The 23,753-nt window shown below is 39.1% G+C and overlaps 1 protein-coding gene across 1 annotated transcript in view; it reads right to left on the bottom strand.

The window, feature by feature from the left end:
- Window positions 1-23,753, bottom strand: part of Dnah11 (dynein, axonemal, heavy chain 11) — a gene marked incomplete at its 5' end in the record, with an annotated part of 289,761 nt that overhangs the window by 221,979 nt on the left and 44,029 nt on the right. The window contains 10 exons of the mRNA XM_013023983.1: window positions 1,976-2,198; window positions 2,860-3,029; window positions 3,112-3,366; window positions 3,593-3,925; window positions 8,290-8,682; window positions 8,825-8,929; window positions 12,301-12,496; window positions 13,290-13,414; window positions 13,835-13,972; window positions 19,007-19,123. Of these exons, the coding sequence (XP_012879437.1) occupies window positions 1,976-2,198; window positions 2,860-3,029; window positions 3,112-3,366; window positions 3,593-3,925; window positions 8,290-8,682; window positions 8,825-8,929; window positions 12,301-12,496; window positions 13,290-13,414; window positions 13,835-13,972; window positions 19,007-19,123 (2,055 nt within the window). The remainder of the gene's footprint in view (window positions 1-1,975; window positions 2,199-2,859; window positions 3,030-3,111; window positions 3,367-3,592; window positions 3,926-8,289; window positions 8,683-8,824; window positions 8,930-12,300; window positions 12,497-13,289; window positions 13,415-13,834; window positions 13,973-19,006; window positions 19,124-23,753) is intronic.

The following is a 23,753-nucleotide window of genomic DNA, read 5'->3' on the forward strand; positions in this document are numbered from 1 at the left end:
CAGGAAGCTGAAACATGTTCTGCTGGGAGTCAAAGGGAGGGAAGCAGACAAATAGAGAGAAGGTGAGCAAATATGGTCAGAATACTCAATGTGTATCTATGAAATGGAACTGTGTAACTTGAGGGTATGGGTGGGGTTGGAAAGGTAGGGGTTTATTTTCAGGAGAGACAAAGATCTAGGAAACTAACTGATTATGATCATGAAACAAACTGAACATGAAAAGATTGGAATCCTGTTACTTTCCAGGTACAATTTGTCTATTTTTCCTCCTGAACAGCCTAAATTACTCACATAATGATGCAAATACCAAAAGTGCCCTGCTTCCAAATACTGAACCTTAGAAATTGAGAATTTAATAATCCCAAATTTAAAGTCTATGTTTAAAACTCCCTCACTGATTACTTATGGGACTGGCTTCTCTATGAGATATAGATCAAATCTAAAATCTGACTCAAAGAGTACCTAAATCTTAAAACAATCTTTGTACTTGGATCTCCTGTAACTATTTCAGCTCTCCATCCTATTGTGTGTTTATCCATCCACAGCTTGTCCTATCACTCTACCTGACCATGACAGAAGCGGCTCAGTTGTGAGTCCTGGGTTCATAAATTCAGTTAGAATTTTTTTAAACTTCAGCATCTTTTATACAGCAGCCTCAACTCATAGTTGGGCAAAGTAGTACATGCCTGTCATAGGAAGCTATGTGTGAGGCTGAGATTGGGAGGACTGTGGCTCCAGGCCAACCTGGACCAAAAAAAGTCGGACTCCAGCTCAAAGGAAGGATGCAATGGCACATGCTTGTGACCCCAGCAATGACAGGAAACCTAAAGCAGGTGGATAGTGGTTCAAATGCATATCAGGGTAGAAGTAAGACCCTATCTCAAAAATATCCAGCTTGCTATATATATATATATAGCAAGCTGGGCACCTGTGACTCATGCTTGTAATTCTAGCTACTTAGTAGGCAGAGATCTGAGGATCCCAGTTCAAAGCGGGGGGCGGGGGGGGGGAGGCAGGAAAATCCATGAGACTCTTATCTCCAAAAAACCACCAGAAAACTGGAAGTGGCGCTGTGGCTAAAGTAGTAGTGCACTAGCCTTGAGCTAAAGAGCTGAGGGACAGCACCCAGGCCCAGAGTTCAAGCCACATGACCGACCAAAAAAATCCAGAAAAACAGAACTAAAGGCATTACTCAGATGGTAGGACACCAGCCAAGCAAGTACGAGGACATAATATCAACCATGGTACAGACAAAAAAATGTAATGGATGAAGAGGCTGTCTACCACTTGGATATACAGAAGGCATTGGAGCATAGTAATGAAGAATGAGTACTCTGTCATAAAATACACCTAGAATTCAGTGTTAGTTGGCTTTACTACTTGTATGACACTGAAAAAGTTATTAATTTGCTTAAGCTTTAGGTTCCTGACCTGTTGCATGAAAATACTAATGCCAGCTGAGTACTGGTAGCTCACACCTGTAATCCTAGCTACTCAGGAAACTGATATCTGAGGATCAAGATGTGAAGCCAGATCAGGCAGAAAAATCCCTGTGAGACTCATCTCCAATTAACCACTCAAAAAACAGAAGTGGAGCTGTGGCTCAAAGTAGTAGAGAGTTAGCCTTGAGCAAAAGAGCTCAGGGAAAGTGCCCAGGCTCTGAGTTCAATTCCCATGACAGACAGACAAAGAGAGAAAGAAAGAAAAAGAGAGAGAAGAGAGAGAAGAGAAAGAGAAGATAAAGAGAGAAAAGAGAAAGAGAGAGGAGAGAGGAAGAGAGAGACAGAAAGAGAAAGAAGAGAGAAAGAGAGGGAGAGAAAGAAAAAGAAAGAAGGAAGGAAAGAGAAACAAAAAATAATAAAATACTAATACCTACAGTAGAGACTGTTAAGAGGGCTTCAAGACTGTGTGTGTTAAGTATTTCGTAAAAGGAAATGCTTGATTTAAGATCACTGTGCTTTCCCTCTACACTTACCTCCAACTGCATGTAGACTTGTTCAGGCATTGTCTGACCATAGCTTTCCAGGAGTGCGATAGTTTCTTTCAGAGGTTCAAAGAGCTCATCAGTGGACCTCTGTCGGCTTCTTACAGCCAGAAGATGCCCCATAATGTCAACTAAGCCATTGTGGTCCCCTTTATTCAGTTCTTTCTGAAGTCCACCATCTGTATCTTTTATAAATTCTTGTAGCTCATTCAGACTATTAAATGTATAAATATACATGTAAATACACACAAACTAAGTTCATTAAAGCATTTAGCAGCATAAGATTTGATTCAGACTTTTGTCAAATACTGAGGTTTGAACTCAAAGTCTTATACTTGCTAGGTAGACACTCTGCCCCTTGACACATTTCTAAAGCCTTTTTGGATTTTGTTGTAAATATATATGTTTTTATTGTAAAAATTCTGTACATGGGGTTACAGTTACATGAGGAAGGTACTGAGTACATTTCCTATAGAGCATTGTTACCTCCTCCCTTGGTTTTCCCCTACCATCCCTTTCCTCCCCACCTCCCCAACTCCTCCCTCACCTGCTTCCTATGTAGCTAATACGACACACCTTGCTTGGGTTTTTTTCAATGGTTGAAATGGAAAACTTATGAACTTTTTGCCCAGGCTAGCCTCCAACCGTAATCCTCATGATCTCAGCCTAAGTAGCCAGGATTACAGATGTGAGCTACTATGCATAGCTAATATTTGATTGAATCTTACTGTCATTATGTATCTCATTAATCATTATACATTATCTGTTACAAAACTGACAATATCAGTGCTCTTAAAATATTAATGCTCAATTACAAAATAATTAACTGTTAACAGAAGTTGGAATAATTTCAAATAACAAAATATAAAGGCTACCTGTCAATGACAAATCTTTGAAGATGCTCCTGGAACATCCAGCTCCATTTCTTAATCATGTTTAGCAAGCTCAATTTAAAAGGTTTCATGTCCACCTTGAACCAACTATTAAACACTTTGAAGTCATCAAACTTGCTCATCTGAACATACAAGGCCTCATAAATGTCGATCTACAGATTAGAACAATAAAAAATAACTACAACCACCCCAGGACAAGTCAATTAACTATATTAAGTACTAAATTTTCCTTGCCTGCTCTTTGAATTGCTCAAGAGTTGGTGGTTGCTCAGGGATTTCTTCATTGGCACGGGCATCTACCTCCTCAGGTGATACCGAATGACCATACAGGAGAAAGTGCTTCAAAAACTCTGCTCGGTCATCCACCCAGAGGTAAGCGTATGTCTCCAGGGAGTTCCTGAAGTCCAAGACTTTGTTGATGACATCTGCCACTCTGTTCATGATCTCCTGCCTGATCTCTGCCAGGCCCAACATGTTTTCCATATCATTCTAAACAAGAGGAAAACCAAGCACATATTTTCTTCAAAGAACTCTTATTCTATTGATTGTGTGCAACAGACTTATTTTCCAAGACAAATCTTGAAAGGGAAAGTAGTTGGCAAAAAAAAATTATGGCATTGTTTAACAACTTCTTTTCTTATGTTTCCCAAGATCTCCATTATTTTTGGATCACTAATTTAAGGAAAAATGTAACCACTATTTTCAAAGAACATACCTGATAGTTGGCTATTTCTAGATGAGCTGCCACTCGCTCCATCTGGGCAGACATTCTAAAGCTACTGCAGAGCATTTCTTCTACAAGATCGTAGAAGCCATCCCCAGCCTCTCTTTCCATCGGAGGTTTGAACACTATCTCTGGGGGCATTAAGATCATTTGTGCTTGAAAAAATGGTGCAGGTTTTGATTGCTTCTCTGTGTTCACCAAGAAGAAGTCTAAGTCATGCAAGATAGCCTGAAAAAAGCCCTCTACCACCATGTCATCAATGAACTCTACATAAATTCTCCATGTGTCCAGAGAAGGATTGGCTTTGAAGAGCTTTCTGTTTTCCTAGAAATAGACAAGTGTTAAAACATGAATATTCAAAACCAATATGTGCCAGTGGCTCAAACCTATAATCCTAGCTACTCAGGAAGCTGAGATCTGAAATCTTGGTTCAAAGCCACTCGGCAAGAAAGCCTGTAAGATTCTTATTTCCAACTAAGCACACACAAAAAAAGCCAGGAGTGGAGCTGCAGCTCAAGTGATAAAACACTAACACTGAGAAAAATAAAGTGCTCAGGGAGAGAGTCTGTGCCCTGACTTTAAGCTCCAGGATTGGCACAATAAATGAATGAATGAATGACAAATATAAAAACAAAAGCTTTATATTGCAAAGGCTTGTTTAAAAAAAAAGAAAAACTGAATGCTGGTATAGCACAAGAACATTCAAATGGCAGGCCACAGAACATTGAGCAACGTGGTCAAGATCTAAGCAGGATTTTATAACAATAAATATATATCCAGTATACATTCAAAAGTCATTCTTTATAGGAAAAATATGCAAGATTCTATCCTCAAATAGACAGGACAAACACTAGCTCTTAATGAAATCTAAACTTATTGACTTAAGCTGTAGTTCTTGATCTGTCTCTAACTCCACACTGACCTGGACTCTGCCTTCCAAGGCTTTTGCCCGTAAATGAGATGTCTCTTACTCATCCTTCTTACAACTGTTCTTGGATATCTGAACACTCATAAGTCAAGGAAGAGCTGTGTCTAGAAGACTTGCAGTATACCTACTCCATTAAATCCATTGAATTTGGTTTGGTCTAATTGCTTCCAAGCCTTATTCCACCCAAAAAATACGTACATATTACAACCTATGGGAAACATAGTTTGGGGAAACATGAACTTAAGTCTTAGCCTCCTTTGTGATCCCAGAAGATTAGCTTCTTCTGCCTCGGCATTTCTCAAAAGCATAAATAAAACACTGGACAGGTGGGTGGGGCAAAATAGGGCTCAACTATTATCAAGAAAACTAACAGTAATAGATATTGGTAAGGATGTGGCCAGAAGAGAACCCTTATATTGTTGGTGGGAATGTAAACTTGCTTACTTTGGAAAGCAGCATAAAGGTTCCTCAAAAAACTAAACATAGAGTTACCCTATAACCCAGAAATTCCAACTTCTGGATACTTTATTCAAAAGACTACAAATAAGGTTACACTAAAGCCATCAGCACAACCATGCTTATTGCAGCACTATTCACCATAGCCAAGGCATGGAACCAGCCCAGATGCCTGATGAATGGATCAAAAAAATATGGTACATACACACAAAGAAATTTTACCTATCCATTAGAAAGAATGATATTGTGCCACTTGCAAAGAAATTGAAAGACTTAGAAAACATTAAGTCAGGCCCAAACAGACAAAAGTTGCTTTGTTTCCTTCATGTGTGGAATTGAGAATTAGCCTATAAACCTATAAATAAACACACTGGTTGGTATTCAAGTGGGTCTAAACATATTAACTGAAATATGGTAGTTTCAAGGGAGCTTTATTACAATTTCTTAGAAAGTCAAAGTCAAAACCCAGCAAAATAAGAACCAGGAAACAGTTACTTCCAAGAGGGCTAGATGAACAATGAGGAGGGAGAGAATGCTGTCAATATATACATACACTAGTAAGAAAAATAAGGGAAGAAGTGTGGTGGGATGAATGGGTGAGAATATTGAAAGGCACGTCACTGATCAAGATGCATTGTATTAATAAACTGTTTTGTTAAACGGCAACTCCTTTGTACAACTAAAAATAACAACACAGAAATGGGGGGAAGGGTAAACAAATGCAGCAGTGGTACATATTAGACACTATGCTGAAAATGAACTAAACAACTTGTGGGCCGGGATGGGAGGAAAAAACTGGGAAAGAGCAAAGGAAGGAGTGAAATTGTCCAAAAAGAAATGTACTCTACTTGACTTATGAAGAAGCAACCCTTCTGTGTTATATTTATAACAATAATTAAAATACTTAAACATTTCTGGGTGTCAGTAGCTCATGCTAGCAGCTCACGCCTGTAATGCTAGCTACTCAGAAGGCTGAGATCTGAGGCTCGTGGTTGGAAGTCAGCCCAGGCAGGAAGTCCGTAAGACTCTTATCTCCAATATATCATTAAAAAAAAAGTTTTAAGTGGTACTATGTTCAAGTGATAGGGCACTACCTTTAGCTAAAGGAGCTCAGGAATGGAGCCCAGATCCAGAGTTCAAGCCCTAGGACCAGGGGGAAAAAAAGAAAGAAAAACATAATAATTTAAAAAGAAACAAAAACAAAATAAACCAGTACCTGAAGACAGAGACGCAATGAAGGACTGCTATAGTTTGGACATCAGTGTGCTAGAGACTGTGTGAAATGGCCACACGGACAAGGTTGATTGCCAACAAACAAACAAAAGCCCTGAGTAGCAAATGCTACACAGTCCATACATAACAGGAGGCAGTGCTCAAGGCGGAAACTTTACACTACGAAGAGACATCACATAAGACTGACAGCTGATAACCACCTTGATACTCTGCTCTAATTATTCTCTGCCATGGATACATGTCCCAGAGTGCACAGGTGTGCCCTTTGTGCAGCCATCAGAAATACAGAGGTGAGATAGCTGCTCCTGATGAGGCAGAGCCCAAAGGAGAGATCTGTTGCTCCTCTTGAAGATGGCATGCTGCCCACCATCTAAGTGGGACCATTCACACATGTAAAATTCATGTGACCCATGGCTCTGCAGTTATATAGTGTATACCCCAGAAAGCTGGGCAGAGCAGCGTGGAGGGATATTAGAGCAAATGCAAAACAACCTTACAGGCTATCATGTTCAGTCTCTTATTTTAATGATATGAAATATAAATGCCATTAATGCAGTCACTGTCACCCTGTTAGGTAGCAGGCAGCTGAGCTAACTCAGGAAACTAGACCTCGGATGCCTGCATACACACATACACTTGGTTCATAACAAGTGATCCAATTTACATCCCTGTTGTCCTTCATCTGAAATGTTGTGAAAGAAAAAGGTGGTATGGGTGCTCTGAACTGAGTCTTTTCGGACTCAACCTCCATAGTTCTACACCTCTTTCCTCCTTCACCATCTGAGACTCTCCCCAGAGCAAGCACTGACATCCCACAGCAGAAGAGGCAGGCTGCTTACTGTGTGCATCCCCTAGCCCTCTCCCCACCCACAGCATCAGCACTGGGTTCTCAGTCAAGCATTGAGAAGCCAAGGAGGGAAAAAAATCACCAAAGGCACTCTACACTTGAGCCATGCCTCCCATCCTTTTTACTCTGGTTGTTTTTGAGATCCTATTTATGCTTCCTACTGTACATAGATGGTGTGTGCCACCATGCCCATGTGGAGAAAGGGTCTCATGAACATTTTTGTCTCGGCTGCACTGGAACTGTGATCCTCTCAATCTCGGCTTCCTAAATAGCTTGGATTACAGCAGTGAACTTCAAGTGCCCAGCCTACTGTCACTATTTTAATAACAACATGTTACATATTTGTGCTTTCCTGTTACCACCTTCCCTGACTAGAGTGACATAAACATTGCTTTTCTCTGTGTTTGTCTTTGTTCTATTTTCTCCCTTTTGTTTTTCATTGATTTTTCTCTTAAATTGATAACCTTTGTTGTTATGTTGTTGTTGCTTTGCTGGTCCTGGGGCTTGAACTCTAGGCCTGGGCACTGTCCTTGAGCTCCTTTTACTCAAGGCTAGTGCTCTACCACTTGAACCACAGCACCACTTCTGGTTTTTTCTGTGATTAATTGGAGAGATAACAGTCTTATGGACTTTCCTGTCTGGGCTGGCTTTGAACCGTGATCTTTAGATCTCAGCCTCCTGAGTACCTAGGATTACAGGTTTGCGCTAAGAAAACTCTAAGAAGATTTTCTTTTTTTCTTGTATTTCCAATTTTTTTATTCCTTAGGTATCTCAAAGCCTGTGACAGCTGTATATGTGTGTGCACCCATGCGGGTGCACACACCCATACATGCACGCACACATGCACATGCACACACACACGCACACACACACACACACACACACACACACACACACACACAGAGTAACTATAGCTGCCTTCCTTAGAGAAGGTGGAGGGGGTTCCATAACCTGACACTTCAGAGGCGTTCAACCAACAGTGACCACTAATAATAGCATCCCCAAAAGAAAGGAACTAGGACAGAGAGGGGGATCCAACCTTTAGCTTCTTCTTTTTTTTTTAATCAAACTGCTCACATTCTCATCTCTACCCTCAGGAATTAGGGTAGTAAGGGCTACGGAAATTACAAGCAAATAACACAAAGGTTTCCACTTGAAAGGCTGAAGCAAACCATTCTCTAAGCTAAAAGATGTATAACTCTCAAAATCTTTAAAGGCCGTTACCTCTACCAAGTTGTGTATCTTACAGCCATCCTCTTGGATTAACTTGTACTTTTTAGCAAACAGATCGCCCTTGTCCTCCAAAGCCAAGACGGTCTCCCTTCTGTGCTCTCTCCTGGGCAGGAGCGGACACTCCACCCAGGCACGCATCATCTGCTGGAGCGCATGCACATTGTGCTGTGTGAGCACCACTCGGCGCTCCAGCTCAGCCGTGGCCTCCTGCACCCTCTCTACATAGGCCCAGCAGTCATCCTGCCATGTCAGCCACGTCGCAGCAGCTTGGAGTTGCTCATCAATAGCTCCCAGCTCAGCTTCAATCAGAGGGTATTCAACTTCCAGAAGGGTCTGTTTCAGCTTATTGTACCCATGCACAAGAAGCTCAAGTTTCCCAATGTACTGAGCAGAGAAGACAAAGGTCAAATATGTTAGCTTGTTTGTCTATCCTAGTGGTACCAACGTGCCATAGGTCTGCACACTAATAGTTAAAATACAAAATACCTCTAAGCAAAAATACGCTTTCAGATCTAAACTCACAAACCTTTAAAATAGTGTTCCTTTTCTGGAAAATGGCTAAAGCTGAATCCGGTATGTCAGATTTCTTCAGCATCAAAAGATATTTCACTTCTCTCAAGACAGCCACAAGCTATTGAAAGAAGATTGAGGATTATAGCTAGATTCCATTTTACCACAAGTTTAACTTGAAGCACTTAAAAATTTCAACCAATACCTACTTTAGTCCCAAACCATTAAACAAATTTCATATGACTTTTATGATCCCAGATTATACATTCCATAACATGTATAGGAACTCTATTATGCTTATAACATATGTTAGGTTACATATGCTAGGTTATCTTATTAGGATGTTTTTGCCCTGTTACTAGGGCCTGAACTCAGGGCCTGACTCTTTTGCTTTTTTCCACTCAAGGCTGGTGTTCTACTGTTAAGCCACAGCTCTCCTTTCTGCTCATTGGTGGAGGGCTTAATTGGAGATAACAGTCTCGCACAATTTCCTGCCTAGAGTGGCTTCTAACCACAGTCCTCAAAATCTCAGCCTTTGTGAGCCACCTGCATCCAGCTAGTTTTTTAATCAATTACAATGTTATGAAAGTTCAGATGAAATGGAATGAAGACTTGTTTTTATGTGGACAGTGGCCTATTGCTACTGGTTGCAATTTTTTTCAGAGGGAAAAATAAGTTTGTATGTGACGGTCAAATTGACAGTAATTTGAACTCTAAAGTATATTTAAGAAATTCATTCCTATAAGTTGGTTTTATGAAATCGGAAGGAAGAGATGATCCTCAGTTCTCTAGATCAAAGATTTTGAGTTTCCTTTGCAGAATGTATTTTCCCTTGGAAACAGAACAGAATTACAGTACATGTACGAACACTCAAGCTCTTACAGGCACATATTTACACTGTCAGCAACGATGCTGGCTAAGCACTAATAGTGACCAAATTGTCTTCATGATGGAAAAATTCAGCCAGATGAAACTACATTTGGTATTTTGGGGGCATGAGGAGGTCACAGAAACTTATCCTTTACTGTAAAGCATATCCATGGATAGGCAAATAGAGGAAAAAAGAAAAAACTTATTTTGTACCTCTTCTCTAAGAAGCTAAACTTAAGCATATACAAATGTATGAACTGAAATACAGCATATTCAAGGGAGATCTCAAATCATGTACTTCCTTAGAAAGCCGAAATTAAAGTTCAGCAGAATAAAACACCAGGAAGCAGGTTCTCAAAGGAACCTAGGGTGGGGGTGGGAGGGGTCAAGGGGAAAGGGGAAGACAAAATAAGAGGGGGAAATGCAGACAAGAATCCAATGTATATCCTACAAAATTTTAAAAAATGAGGGAAGGAGTGAGTAGGGGAGGAGTGAAAGAATGGCATCGATCAAGATCTATTATATTCGCAAACTGCTTTGCTAAATGGCAACTCCTTTATACAATTAAAGAAAAAAGAAAAGAATATCGAAGATCAGGAAATAAGTTGCTTAAAATATACTATAAGTACATTCATAAACACCTAATATTTATTATATGTACATTGTATAATTCCTATATATGATCGTTTAGGTTTCTGTACTTCTACTTTCATTTAACATCTAATTATATGAGAAAATACGAACTTTGTGATGTGGTAAGTCACAGGCAACAGCAGATCTGTTCAGTAAAGGCAAGATTTAAGTGTTAAAACTGGTTTATATTAATATGTTGTTTTATGTTTTAAATAAAATTTAATTATTAAGTTATCAGTTTAACTACCATATACAAGTTTATTTTCCCTTTGAGAGAAATTAATTGATAGAGGGGTAACATTGATCAGGATGCATTGTACTCTTAAACTGACATGTTGAATGGAAACCACTTTGTACAACTACTTAAAAGATAAAGCTGGGCACTTGTGGCTCACACCCGTAATCCGAGATACTCAGGGAGTTGAGATCTGAGGATCACAGTTTGAAACTGGGGCAGGCAGAAAAGTTCCCCATGAGATTCTTATCTCCAATTAACCACTCAAAAACTGGAAGTGGCGGTGTGGTTCAAGTAGTAGCACTTGCTGTGAGCACAAAGAGGCTCAAGGAAAGGTCTTTATCTCATTTCATGGTGAATCCCCAAACCTTAACTTCACAAAAAGGTTTCCGTGTATATGCCAGCCCAGGGCCTTGAACTCAAGAACTGGGCATTATCCCTGATCTTCTTTATTCAGGGCTATCTTTCTACCACTTGAGCTACAGCTTCATTTCCAGTCTTTTGGTGGTTAAATAGAGACCAGCGTCAAATTGTGATCCTCAGATCTCTGAATAGCTACTAAAATCACAGGCGTGAACCACCAGCCAACATCTGACTTGTTTTGTTTCATTTTATTGACAGTACAGAGGATTGAACCTAGGACGTCTTGCTTAGGAGGCCCTTTCAACTACTTGAGCCACACTGCAGCCCTTTTTGTTTTACAGATCAGGTTTCTCACTTTGCCTGGGCAATCCTCATGCACAATACCTTAGATTATATGTGTGTGTATGTGCTGCCACTCTTGGCTCATGGTAATTTTTTAACTAAAAAGCTGGCGTATGTTATGAAAAGACATGTAACTGTTGCCAAATGCCAGACTCTATTACCAACTCCAAAACCCAAAGAAATGAAATAGACCCTACTGTTAGTATCTCACTGTCAAGTGAGGGTACAATGGAGAAGAAATAATTTCAAGAAAATGAAGACTAATTAAAAAAAAAAACAAATCTCTAAAACGTGACTGGAAATTGTTTACATTCCTTATAGCACTGCCATTTTTCCAAAATGAATTGTCAATGATGGGAAATATACTTATTTTCTATTTATGATTGTATGTATGTATGTATGTCATGGGTCTTGAACTCTGGGCCTGGGCACTGTCCCTTAGCTCTTTAGCTCAAGCCTAGTGCTCTACCACTTGAGCCACAGTGCCACTTCTGGTTTTCTGTGGTTTATTGGAGATTTGAGTCTCACAGACTTTCCTGCCTGGGCTGGCTTTGAACTGTAATCTTCAGATCTCAGCTTCCTGAGTAGCCAGGATTATAGGTGTGAGCCACCAGCTCCCGGCCTACTTATTTTATTTTTGAGGGTATTGGCACTTGAGCTCATGACATTGTACTTGCTAAGCAGGCACTCTACAACTGAAGCCCCTGTATATACCCATTTTTATGTTGGCTATTTTCAACATAGGGCCTCATTATGCTCAGAGTGGTTTAGACTTCAATCCTACCTATTCTTCCCCTGTATCGCTGGGATGATAGGAACATACAACTATGCTCACCCATTGGTTGAGATGGAGTATTATATTTATATCCATGTTGCCTTTGAACCATGACCCCCCCCCAATCTCCACCTCCCAAATAGGTAGGATTATAGGCTTATACCCCTGCACCCTGCCTAGAAATGTATTTATAAATATTTCAAAAAGTACTTCAGAAATACACTTATGATAATAGCAGCATCCATAAAACATTTCTGAAAATCCAAGTTCCTACCTTTGGGTCAAAATTGACAGTAAGAAGACCATTTACAGTGCTAAATTTAATCAAGGGTTGATTCAAGCTGAATGCACAGGTTTCATCCACATGACTTTTCCATTCATTATAGATGCGACTTTCAAATTGGTCTAGCAGAGTTGTCATCTCAACATACTTCTGAGAAACCATAGCTTCCTCAGGGTTGCCCAAGAATCTGCAAGAATAAGGTTTTCTACTTTTCTATATATTGATAAATTGCAAATTGTGTAATATATACTCGACTCAAAATAGGTAATATTTTGCAAACAGGAAGAAAAGCCATAAAGATAAAATATTTTACATTGCTTTTGCTTTAAAAGATAGTTATAAATGAATAGAGCACCAAAGCTTTTCTAAAATGTCAACAGCAACAAGTTATGAATTTCTACAAAGATGTACAAAAGGCACCTAGGACAGCATGAAAGAAGATCTACCTGTCATTGAAAAAAGGAAAAATAACAAACCCCCAAACATAAGTGTTCAAATGTGTTTTCTTCCATGCGATTTTTTTCTAACATATTTATAAGATGATTTCTTTGTTGCTTTGTATGTCCCTCTCCCACGGTATAACCCCTGCTTTCATTGTATTTGATGTTGGTATAATTTGTGGAGGGGAAGGGCAAAAACAAATCGTTTAAGGGATACAGGTGGACCCATTGCAACAATGAGATGTACAAGTTGTTATGTCAAAAAATGAACTTTACACCTTTGGCTGGGGGGGGGGCGGATGGGAAGGGATAGGAAGGGGAAACAAAGCAGGAGGCAACAATGCTTGATAAGAAATGTACTCATTACCTTGTCCATGTAATTGTAACCCCCTTTGTATGGTATTTTCACAATTTAAAAAAAAGTGAAAAAAAGGTACTGAAAAAGACAATTTCTGAAGTGCTATGAAGAGCTCACTGCTTTGTACATAAACCACCTATAACATTTGCAGAATATACCGTAGAATATGCTTGATAACTTACAGATAATGGAGAGATGTGAAGTTTGACCAAAACATATGAAGGCGGTCAAGGATCTCTCTGGCCCACTTGATATTTCCAGAAGTAAAAGGCATGTTCTTGTTAAGGACTACATAACCATGTTCAATCTGCAAGGGGATGTTTCAGAGAAGGGGAAGAAAGGAACATGTAGGCAGGGAGCCTTCCAACCTGTAAGCCAATGTTTACCATGCTACCTTTATATTTACATACATATACAGATATATGTATATGTATATATGTATATATACATATGTATATGTGTGTATATATGTATGCATATACCCATACATATATGTATATGTATGTGTATACAGATATATATCTGTATATGTATACATGTACAGATATATGTACATATACATATATATCTGAATATCCTATCAAGTAAGTTCTCCATCTCCATGGCAAAACTAAATCATAACATACATATATATATATATATAGCCTTTAGCTATAATGAAATGTAGTTCTAGTTAATGGCCATTAACCACAAAAAAGTTCCCTGTGAATGTATTTCCACCACTCACCTGTTTCATTCGTTCATTATACAACTGCTTACACACATCCAGCTCTGTATTGAACATGTTCACTAATGTGCTGTAATGGGGGCTGAAAATTTCCATGACAACTGGTTTCTCTAGAAAGTTCCCAAATATGGTTAAAAGCTACAAAAAAATCAAAGATAAAGAAAGGTTAAGAACAATGAGATTTTAACACAAATATTCAGCTCACAACTCTCCCCATCAATCCTTTTTTATGACTAGAAGCAAAGCCTAGAACCCTAAAAGGACATTGTAATACCTCAAAATTGAAACATTTTTATATCTCTTACAATTTTTACAAAACCTAGATATAATTTCTTTTCCTCAGTGAAAAATGAGAGGTCAGATGAGCCACTAATTGTCAGTAGTACCTGCCAACAGCTAATACTACTTCCTGTTCAGTATCCATGCAGAAGAATAGAAGACTTAAGTACATGTTATTTGTTCTCCCTCTCTCACACATACAGGTATTTTTTGTATTGAGATACAAAAATATCCCAGTGACACACTGGTGGTGCATGCCTGCAATACTAGCTATGCCAGAAGCTGAGATCTGGAGGATCAACTAATCAAGCAAGTTAAGGAAGAACAAGACCTTGAGCTCAAACCTCAGTACCACCAAGAGGAGGAGGAGGAAGAAGAGGAAGAAGGGAAGCAGGAAGAGGAAGAAAACAACAAATAAAGAATATCTGTGTCCACATTGAGGCCCTTTTGGTCATACCACCAATAATTACAATAAATGCACCACTGCCCATGGCTTCTTGTGCATTCACAAGAGCTAGCCACCTCTACAGTGGCCTGGAGCAATAATAGTCACTGTTCCAAAAGCAGGCCCTGCTTAGTGGCTTCCTCTGACACAAATGTGTGGGTCAGAACAATTCCTGAAGCTAAATCAATTCTCTCTCTCTCAGTCAGCACAGTTGGCTGAATCCATGTCTGCTATTGTTGCAAGTGGAAACTACCAGCAAGCAGAAGCAGCCAATGGAGAACGGACGGAAAAAAGTAGACAGTATGGACTGAAAGGTTCAAAGTGCCCACAAGACAGAAGAAGAAAGGTCAACCCTCTCCTCTTGCTCAGTGGAGGCCCCTAGGTTTCCAGCATTACGTTCCATGAAGCTGAGCTAAGTGAGCCTAACCTTGCATTCCCACTAGCCTCCTGAATGGCTTATTGTCCAGCAGGGCTCTTTTGTGTGCTAGCATGAGACGGCTTTTGTTGCAAACAAAATGATGTCATTAATATTTCTATATAATCAGGATTCATACAGTAGTGTGTACCAGGCACTGCCTATTAGGAGCCTTTAAAATGCTCTTATCTTCTGCTCCAGATGAGAAAAAAAAAAAGTTGTGGAAAGGGAATAACGTGCCAAAATTCACACAGCTACTGGCAGAACTAGGGTTTAAAAGCAGGCCACCTGGTACCTGGGTCTATGCTTCATCAAGTGTCTCTTATTGGCCACTGAAAGTCAGGTCACATTAGTCCTCTACTTACCCCAGGTGCAGCTTTCTAGGGTTGTAGTTACTGAAACAGTTTGCTGAACTGCAATTCAAATTCATCCAATGGAAAATTCCAGAAATAAACAATTGGTATGCTTTAACGAACTTTCATTACTTGGTTCTACTTGCTCTATTTATTGCTAGTTTTGATTATCACTCTCTCATTGTGTCTCATTTATAAACCCAACTTTAGCATGCACAGGTAAAAGGAGGGTGAAGCAGAGCACGCACAGGGCTCTGTGCTTTCCCTTGCTTCGGGCAGTCCCTTGAGCCTTGTCCATGTCACCTGTGCATAAGGAAGGACTAGTACATTTTATTATCGAACTATTTCACATGAGCTTCATAATATGCCACCATTAGGCTTTCACATAAGCACTTTCAAACATTTTCTATACGATGACATTTCAAAATAACTAAATGTATTCAAGGTGTCACAACAACTGCGTTTTCCAGTGGGGAACTGGTGGCTCATTCCTATAATCCTAGTTACTCAGGAAGCTGAGCTCTGAGGATCGTGGTTCAAAAGCCAGCCCAGTCAGGAAAGTCCACAAGGTTCTTATCTTCAATTAACCACAGAAAACCAGAAGGGGAGCTGTGGCTCAATGTGTTAGAGCTCTAGCCTTGAGTAAAAAAGCTCAGGGACAGTACCCAGGCCATGAATTCAAGACTTCAAGCCCCTTTGAGCTGAAGAGCTCAGGGACAATACCCAGGCCCAGATTCAAGCCCCACAACAGACCAAAAAAATGTGTTTTATATTATAAGGAAAAAAAGTTTTGTTCTCTTCTTAAGAAAATGTGGCCCTCAAACATTATTTTATTAAAGCTTCATTTTAAAAGTTTCACAAATATATCTACAACTACATGCAATGGAAAAAGAATAAAAAGTATATACAAACTAAAGTATGTACAAACTATTGGCCAGTATAGACAAATAATCTGGCTTTTCTGGTAATGTCAATTTTAACTTTAGAAGAAATTGATAAATATGTTTAAACATGTTTAGTTAGCTGCTATCAAGAAAAATGTAAACTATTAACCTTCTTCTCCTAGCATTATTTTTGTTGAGTTTGGATTTCAGGTAAGTTGAAAAGTCAACAGTGCTTCATAGGTTTAACAAAGTGTAATCCCAGCAATAAGTGGGAAGTACCATTATTTCACAGTATTGTTTTTTAAACACATTCATAACTGAAATAGGAGTAGGAACTTCTAGCTACAGCTTAGTGGGACCTAAACACCAAGTGTGAAAAAGTAAAGACATAAGTAGTAGCCAGAAAGTAGTAGCAGAGGCTCCCACATCTTAGGCAGAAGACACGGTCCTCATACATCATCACAAATATGTAAAAACCACCTCCAGCATATGACAGAAACCTCTTTTGATACCTTGTTAAAGAACGGTGAGTTATTTTATGAAGAATACAAGTGTTTTCCTTCACATCAAACTAGAGCACAGAAAGTTTTGGGTTCTGTAGCATTTCAGATTTTGGTATTTTGGATAAGGGAGCTTCACTTATATATGGTTTAAAGTCTATTCCAGACAGTTTTTTTTCTTACATGTTTCAGTTCACCTTCACATAAATTTTAGACAGTCATTTATTATTGTGCTTTGTTTTTCAGTGAGAATATCATCACTCTGGGTTTTGAAGAATTACAGATTTATACTAGAACTGAATAGTGCTTAATTTCCTTCCTGGCCATGTCTTTGAAAAGAGCAAGCATCCAATTGTCATCTTCAAAGAACAGGCTACACATATTTCTTTCTTGGAACTAACAGTAAATGGTAAGAGCTCATCAACCTGCACCTGTGGCTAAAATCATTTTCTCCTCAAGTACATGACCCTATAATTACTTGCTTTTGTAATTACTTTTCCAGAAGTGTACGATGGTACACTTAGTGTATTATTTCAATTTTCAATTTACTGGTTAGGCCAACTAGCCTCAGACACTTATCCACTAGCTGTCGGCTACAGAAAGCAACTCAACCCTAACCAAAGTGCTAAGCCAAGGTCCCACTCTCACCAAGTCTATACATGGACAGGATTTCATCTTTGTTTTTTCCATAGACAAAGTGCAAACATGTGGACAGTTATGTGAAAAATCACATGACAATAAAGACATTAATATTTAGAGAAAATTTTAAAGACAAATTTGATTTCTAGCTAGACGAATTAGAAATTGTTGTGAGAGTTCACTCTCCATTTTTATTTCCAATTATTTATAAAGGCGCCAAAAACAAATTCTCCTAATAGGAATAGGATAGCCTATCACACCCATGGTTTTTTGTTTTTGTTTTTTTTTTTAAAAAAACACATACTGTTGAATTCTGCTATAAGGAAAATATGTATGGCTTGGCTAAGTGAAAAGGAGGATTAGAATATGCTGAGGGGGGAGGGTTGTTTTGTTTTTGTGCTGTCCTGGGGCATTAACTTGGAGCCTGGGTGCTGTCCCTGAGCTCTTGTCTTGTGTTCAAGGCTAGAGCTCTAGTGCTTGAGCCACAGCTCTACTTCCATATGCAATTGTTTTTGTTCCAGAGAAGTATATATGGCTATCTAGTCTAAGAAAATCTAGTGACAGAATTACACATAATGGTAATTGCACTTGAGAATTGAGATTTTTAATAACAAGCTAGGTATTTTGTTCAACAGTGTTTCACTTTCACCAAGGAGTTCTTTCAAAACACAGAACGACATTTGATTCTTGTCAGTTCTCCATGGTAAAGTCGTCTGAGGCTGGAGGACATTAGTGGCTTCACTAAGTTCTGGCCATTTAGTGTTTGAAGGTTAAAAATTAAACAGTATGGTCGGGCACCGCTGGCTCATGCCTGTAGCTACTCAGTAGTCTGAGATCTGAGGATTGCTGTTCAAAGCTAGCCTGGGCAGGAAAGTCTGTGAGACTCTTATCTCCAATTAACCACAGAAAACTGGAAGTGGAGCTGTGGCTCAAAGTGGTAGAGAGCTCACTTGGGGCAAAAGAGCCCAGGGACAGGGCCCAGGCTCCCAGTTCAAGTCCCATGACCAAGCCATGTTCCCCACAAAAATCAAACAGTATCGTGTCTGATCCTTGTGCCTTTGCATCTAAACTACTCAATTTCTCTTTTGAGTATCACCTAATTATTCATTTACACCTGACTTATAATTCTCTCCTTGACAAGCAAGTTCCACCTGGTGTTTCTATTACATGTTACAAGCTTTCAACTTGGGAGAAATATCCAGATTGCTTTATTTTATGCAATTCTTAATACACAGATAAAGAATGATTTGCTAACAACCAAAAATGTCATATACTTGATGAAACTTATGGCTATATTTATTTCAGTCCAAGATATAAAGTGGGTAGGTAAATGCAACAAACAAATGATGGGAAAGAAAAGAAAACCTCGACTTAACAGCTATTATTTTTAACTTTTCACTGTGGCTTAGTGTCAAAGCAGTATTTTATCAGCCAGCCCAAAGAGTAATGAGAACCATGACCTTATGACTGCCAGGAAATCTCGATGATTACATGCTCTAAAATGAACTTTGCCCAACTAAACTTCATTGTTCCATAATGAATGACTCCAAATTTACAGAGCGAGCCTGGTTAATACTCCACCTGATCTAGTCATCTAACCTTCCATCTAAAAGCCTAAATTATTCATTTCTACAGCAGTTGTGACCTCAGCACTTACCTTAAATGCTGCTTCTAAACCACCACAGTGACAGAAACCTTCACAAAGGAGTGTTCCCAGCCTTCTGTCAAAATCCAAAGTTCTGGACTTAAATGCAACATAATCACTTTCGAACTCCTGTAAAATTCAAAATAAAATTTTGGTTGATGGGAAAGAATCTAATGAGAATATTAATCATTTAACAATAGCCTTCCCCACACATCCTCCCTCTCTAAATGAGTTTATTTTTTCATGGAAGGATTCCAGGAAGATCAAGAAACAGTTGTACCTGATTATACAGCAGGTGGCTGCCTTCCAGGAACACTGACTGTTCTGTGCTGTTACCCTACATTTCATAACCCTTTTCACTGCTCAGACATCCCACTCTGTCACAAGCCCTTTCTACTGCTCAGACGCTGTTTCCTCCTCTCCCTTTCCCCCCCCCCTCCCCCAGTGCTCTGGCCTCTGGCCCCTTTGCTCACATAAGAGCAATGGTTGATCTTCCTTTACTTGACCCATTTTCATTATAAATGAAAAGTAAAGCTTCTCAGGAAAAGAAAGGACTCTTCCTTATTAGAACTTCAAAGAGGAAGTGTTTGTTTCTCGTGGAATAAAAACACTATCTGCTCAGGTGCACACTACAATCTGCAAGTCTGTGAAAAGACATCATTAGTGCTGCAGAATAAAGCAGAAATGCTCCTACATTTCCCCGGTTTCTTATTAATAAGCAACCAACAACCCCATTTCCTCCTAACACATATCTGCTCACTCACATAGCTAGAAAGAAGGAAACAGTAAGCAGCTGTGACTTTCAAGAGCCCCCATACATCTTGAGGAATGATCTGCCCAATGCCAGTCTTAGCCTTGGCACCTCATAGCTAGGTTCGCATCTGTGAACAATGCTGATAATAATAGCAATAATGATAGCTACATTTGTAGCTTCTGTTCCAAGAGCTTTACATTAACTCAGCCTCATAGTAACGTGGAACCCAGGTAATATTTTTTCCTCATTTTGTAAGTCACAAAAAACAAACAAACATAGGGAAGTTAAATAATTTGTTCAAGAACACATGGTTGGTAAGTGATGGGGCCAAAATGTAAAGCCAGGCAGTGTGGCTTTGGAGCCCCTGTCCTCACCCATGAAGCTTCTATGAAGAGACATGCCTGTGTTGTCCCCTCAAGAGTCCTGTGTTTTAATGCCAACAAGATAGGAGGAGGTGCCTTTGGAAGGGTCTTCTTGAGTGAATGGGAGAAGTGCTCTTATAAACAGGCCTAAGACCTCTCAGTGCACCCATGGGGAGGGAGAGCAAGAAGGTCTGTGAATGGAAAGTACACCTCACAACTGAGTTAGGGGGTGCCTTGATGACTTCCCAGCTTCCAGAACTTCTTAATTTCTCATGGTCCTCACCCCGACCATGTATAACATTTTGTTACAGCAGGTTGAACAGACCAAGAAAGCACTTGATGTGGAATTTAACTCAGATTGCCACACAGACTATATTCAGAACCCTTTGTGATATGCTGTAGCATTATATTTAGCATCAAGAGGAAGGCTCCTCTTCTGAATTATAGCCAAGAAGCCTCTTCATTCAAGGATCATTGACCTTTAAAAGTCAACACAATTTCCCAAACAAGTTTTGACAAGCCTAACATAGCTCTCTTTCTCTCTCTCCTTTGAGTAATACAGAAAGTTACAACGTACAATTCTCCAAAATTACTTCACACTTAAAGTAACAACTTGGGAAGGGAAAATAAACTAGGAATCCCAGATATCACATACACCTCTTTACTCATGCATTCCTGAAACTGATTTCTGAAATGCCAATGGGACCTTTCCTTTAGGGAGTCTCCCAGGAAATTCACATTACCTAGGACAAATCTGAACCCATCACTTTCTCTATAAACCTGCATATATATCCCCCCCACCCCGCCCCCGATCCTGGGGCTTTAACTCTGGGCCTGAGCATTGTCTCTGAGCTTCTTTTGCTCACGGCAAGCACTCTGCCACTTGAACCACAGTGCCACTTCCAGCTTTTTTGATGAGTTTTATTGGAAATAAGAGTCTCAACAGACTTTCCTGCCCAGACTGGCTTGGAACCTCAATCCTCAGATCTCAGTCTCCCGAGTAGCTAGGATCGCAGGCATGAGCCACCAGCACCCAGCTCTTTTTATATGTTCTTAACAGAAACCTGGGCAGTGCCTTTCTCTCTAGCAAGGCATTTCACCTTTTCTGCTATGTCTTGGTAATGTCCCTATTTCTCATTTATCCCGACACTGCTCTGGCCTGGTCACTGCAAGTCTTCATCTGGATTTCTGGTAACCACTCTCTACTCTCTCTGCCACTCATCTTGTCTGATTTATTCACCAAACTGCAGGCTACAGCATCTTCCAAAATTATAAGTCTTACGTTACTCTCTTATTCACAATGCTTCCATTTAAAATCTCAATTCAGAATCCTTAATTTCTTGAGATAAATTCCAAAGGTCTTAGCATAATGCACAAGGCCTTGTGTGGGCTGACTCTTCTGATACTTCTCCAAAGTTCCCATACTCTAGGATTTTAACACACCCATCATCAATCTCCTCCCTCTTAACCAACTCCCCATTCGCTTTGTTTATATTTGTATTATTAGTCTCTTTTTTTCATCTCTGGGAAAAGACCCTTTGTAGATCTCTCTTTGTCATGTTCTTTTCAAATAGCTATAAGCATATTAAATAGTAACTGACTAGCTGTATTCTCTCTTGGATTTTAAGTCGATAAGCCTAATGGCCAGGCTTTTTTCCCCCATAATAATAATACTAATATTTCACAAGGTTCCTAGTTCCTAGTTCTTCAATAAATATTTATTGGGTAATAAAGGATGAGCTAATATTACTTGGGAATCATTATAAAAACATTTCCATATTCTGGAAAATGTAAAATTCTATTTATTAGCATCAAGGGAACCTATTGAAAGGCTTTAATTAGAGAAAAGCCTTGGTTTGACTTTGCACGTAAAATGCACTAGCAGATTCAAGGCAAAGGCAATAACCCAGGTCAGAAATGAGTCATAATTACATTTTCATAACCCATCTGAAAGAACTAGATGCTTGCTATGAAAAAAATGAGTGAGATTATGTATAACTACAAGATTTTGCACAAAGTAGGCAATTTCTTATGACATTTAATGACCCAAAGACAGTCAGGAGTAGGTTTGGGAATGGGTAAAAAATGGATTTGACTATGAACATATTAATTTTTAGGTATCTATTAAATATCTCAGTGAAATGGTAAGTGGGTAGTTTTATATGCTATGTGGTCAGGATTTAGGAAAGTCTCTCATGGCTAAGAGTACCATACACGAAGTCTTGATCAAATTCAAGGGAGTTCTCTATTCTTTCCTTTCTGAGGCTCTTTTGTTGTGAACAGCTGTTAAAGTAAGTCAAGTTCATTTTCTGTACTGATTAGCATACATGAGATTGTTTTCCCTTTGATGGCATGTTAAGAAAACTAAAAACATAGATTTCAAATTTCATATTCAAATCAAACATTGAGCCTCTCTTACCCTCCTAGGGAAAATCCTTGCTGGACATAGCATAAACTTCCTTTCATATGGTGGGAATGTATAGTCATAGAGACATAATCATAAACTATATGAGGGGTTCTTAAAGAAATTAAAAATAGAACTACTTACTTAGAATTACTACTTACTTAGAATTACTTACCAGTAATTCTTTTCAGTACATAGTCTAAGGTGAAATCACTTAACAAAGATATATGTTTCCACGTGCGCCATAGCACAGCTCACAACAGGTAAAACAATTTGAATGTTGATCAACAATCAAACTGACCAAGAGATACACATGTACATATGTGTGTGCTCACACATGACACACAAACAAAATGGAACATTGTTCCAATTTGAAAACAGACATGCTGCCATTTGCCACAATATAGGCAGATCTGAAAGACATTATGCCCAGTGAAATAAGCTAGGCATAGAAAGCAAAGTACTGCATGATCTAACCTATACATGCAACTAAAACAAAAAGACAAAAAAGAGAAAATAAAATGTTAATTATGAGAGGAATGATTAAATATTGAATTTACCAGTTTATTTTCTAAATCTTTTGAAAATATTTTGTTTTTCTCTTTGATTCTGTTTGTGAGCTGTACTATATTCCCAACTTTGTTCCATTAGGATCTGATAAGATACAAGAAATTATTTCATTAAAAAATGTGTTGACGGGCTGGGAAGGTGGCTCAGTGGTAGAGTGCTTGCCTTGTATGCCTGAGGCCCTAGGTTTGATTCCTCAGCACCACATAAGCAAAAAGAAAAAAGCCAGAAGTGGGCTGTGGCACAAGTGGTAGAGCGCTAGCCTTGAGCTGAAGAGCTGAGGGACAGCACCCAGGCTCAGAGTTCAGGCCCCACGACTGGACTCAAAAAAAATGTGTTGACTTGTTTTATGGCCCAAAATGTGTTCTATTTTGGATTAAGTTCCATGGGCTTCTAAAAACAATGTGTATTTTGAAATTGCTAGATAGAATATTCTGTAGATGCCTGTTATCAGTTTACTCCATGATGCAGCTTAGCTATGAAGTTTGATTTTTTTGGAGGGTGAGGAGGGTCTGGATGAACTATTGATTTGAGTAGGGTATTGAACTCAACCATTATTATTGTATCTGCACCTAGCTGTACCTTTACGTCCCATTGTGTTTATGACACTGAAGATGTATATATATTTACATTTGTTATATCTTCTTGATGGATTATTCCCTTAATACACAG

The sequence above is a fragment of the Dipodomys ordii genome, unplaced genomic scaffold (genome assembly GCF_000151885.1).
Source record: "Dipodomys ordii isolate 6190 unplaced genomic scaffold, Dord_2.0 Scaffold72, whole genome shotgun sequence".
Classification (NCBI taxonomy): Eukaryota; Metazoa; Chordata; class Mammalia; order Rodentia; family Heteromyidae; genus Dipodomys; species Dipodomys ordii.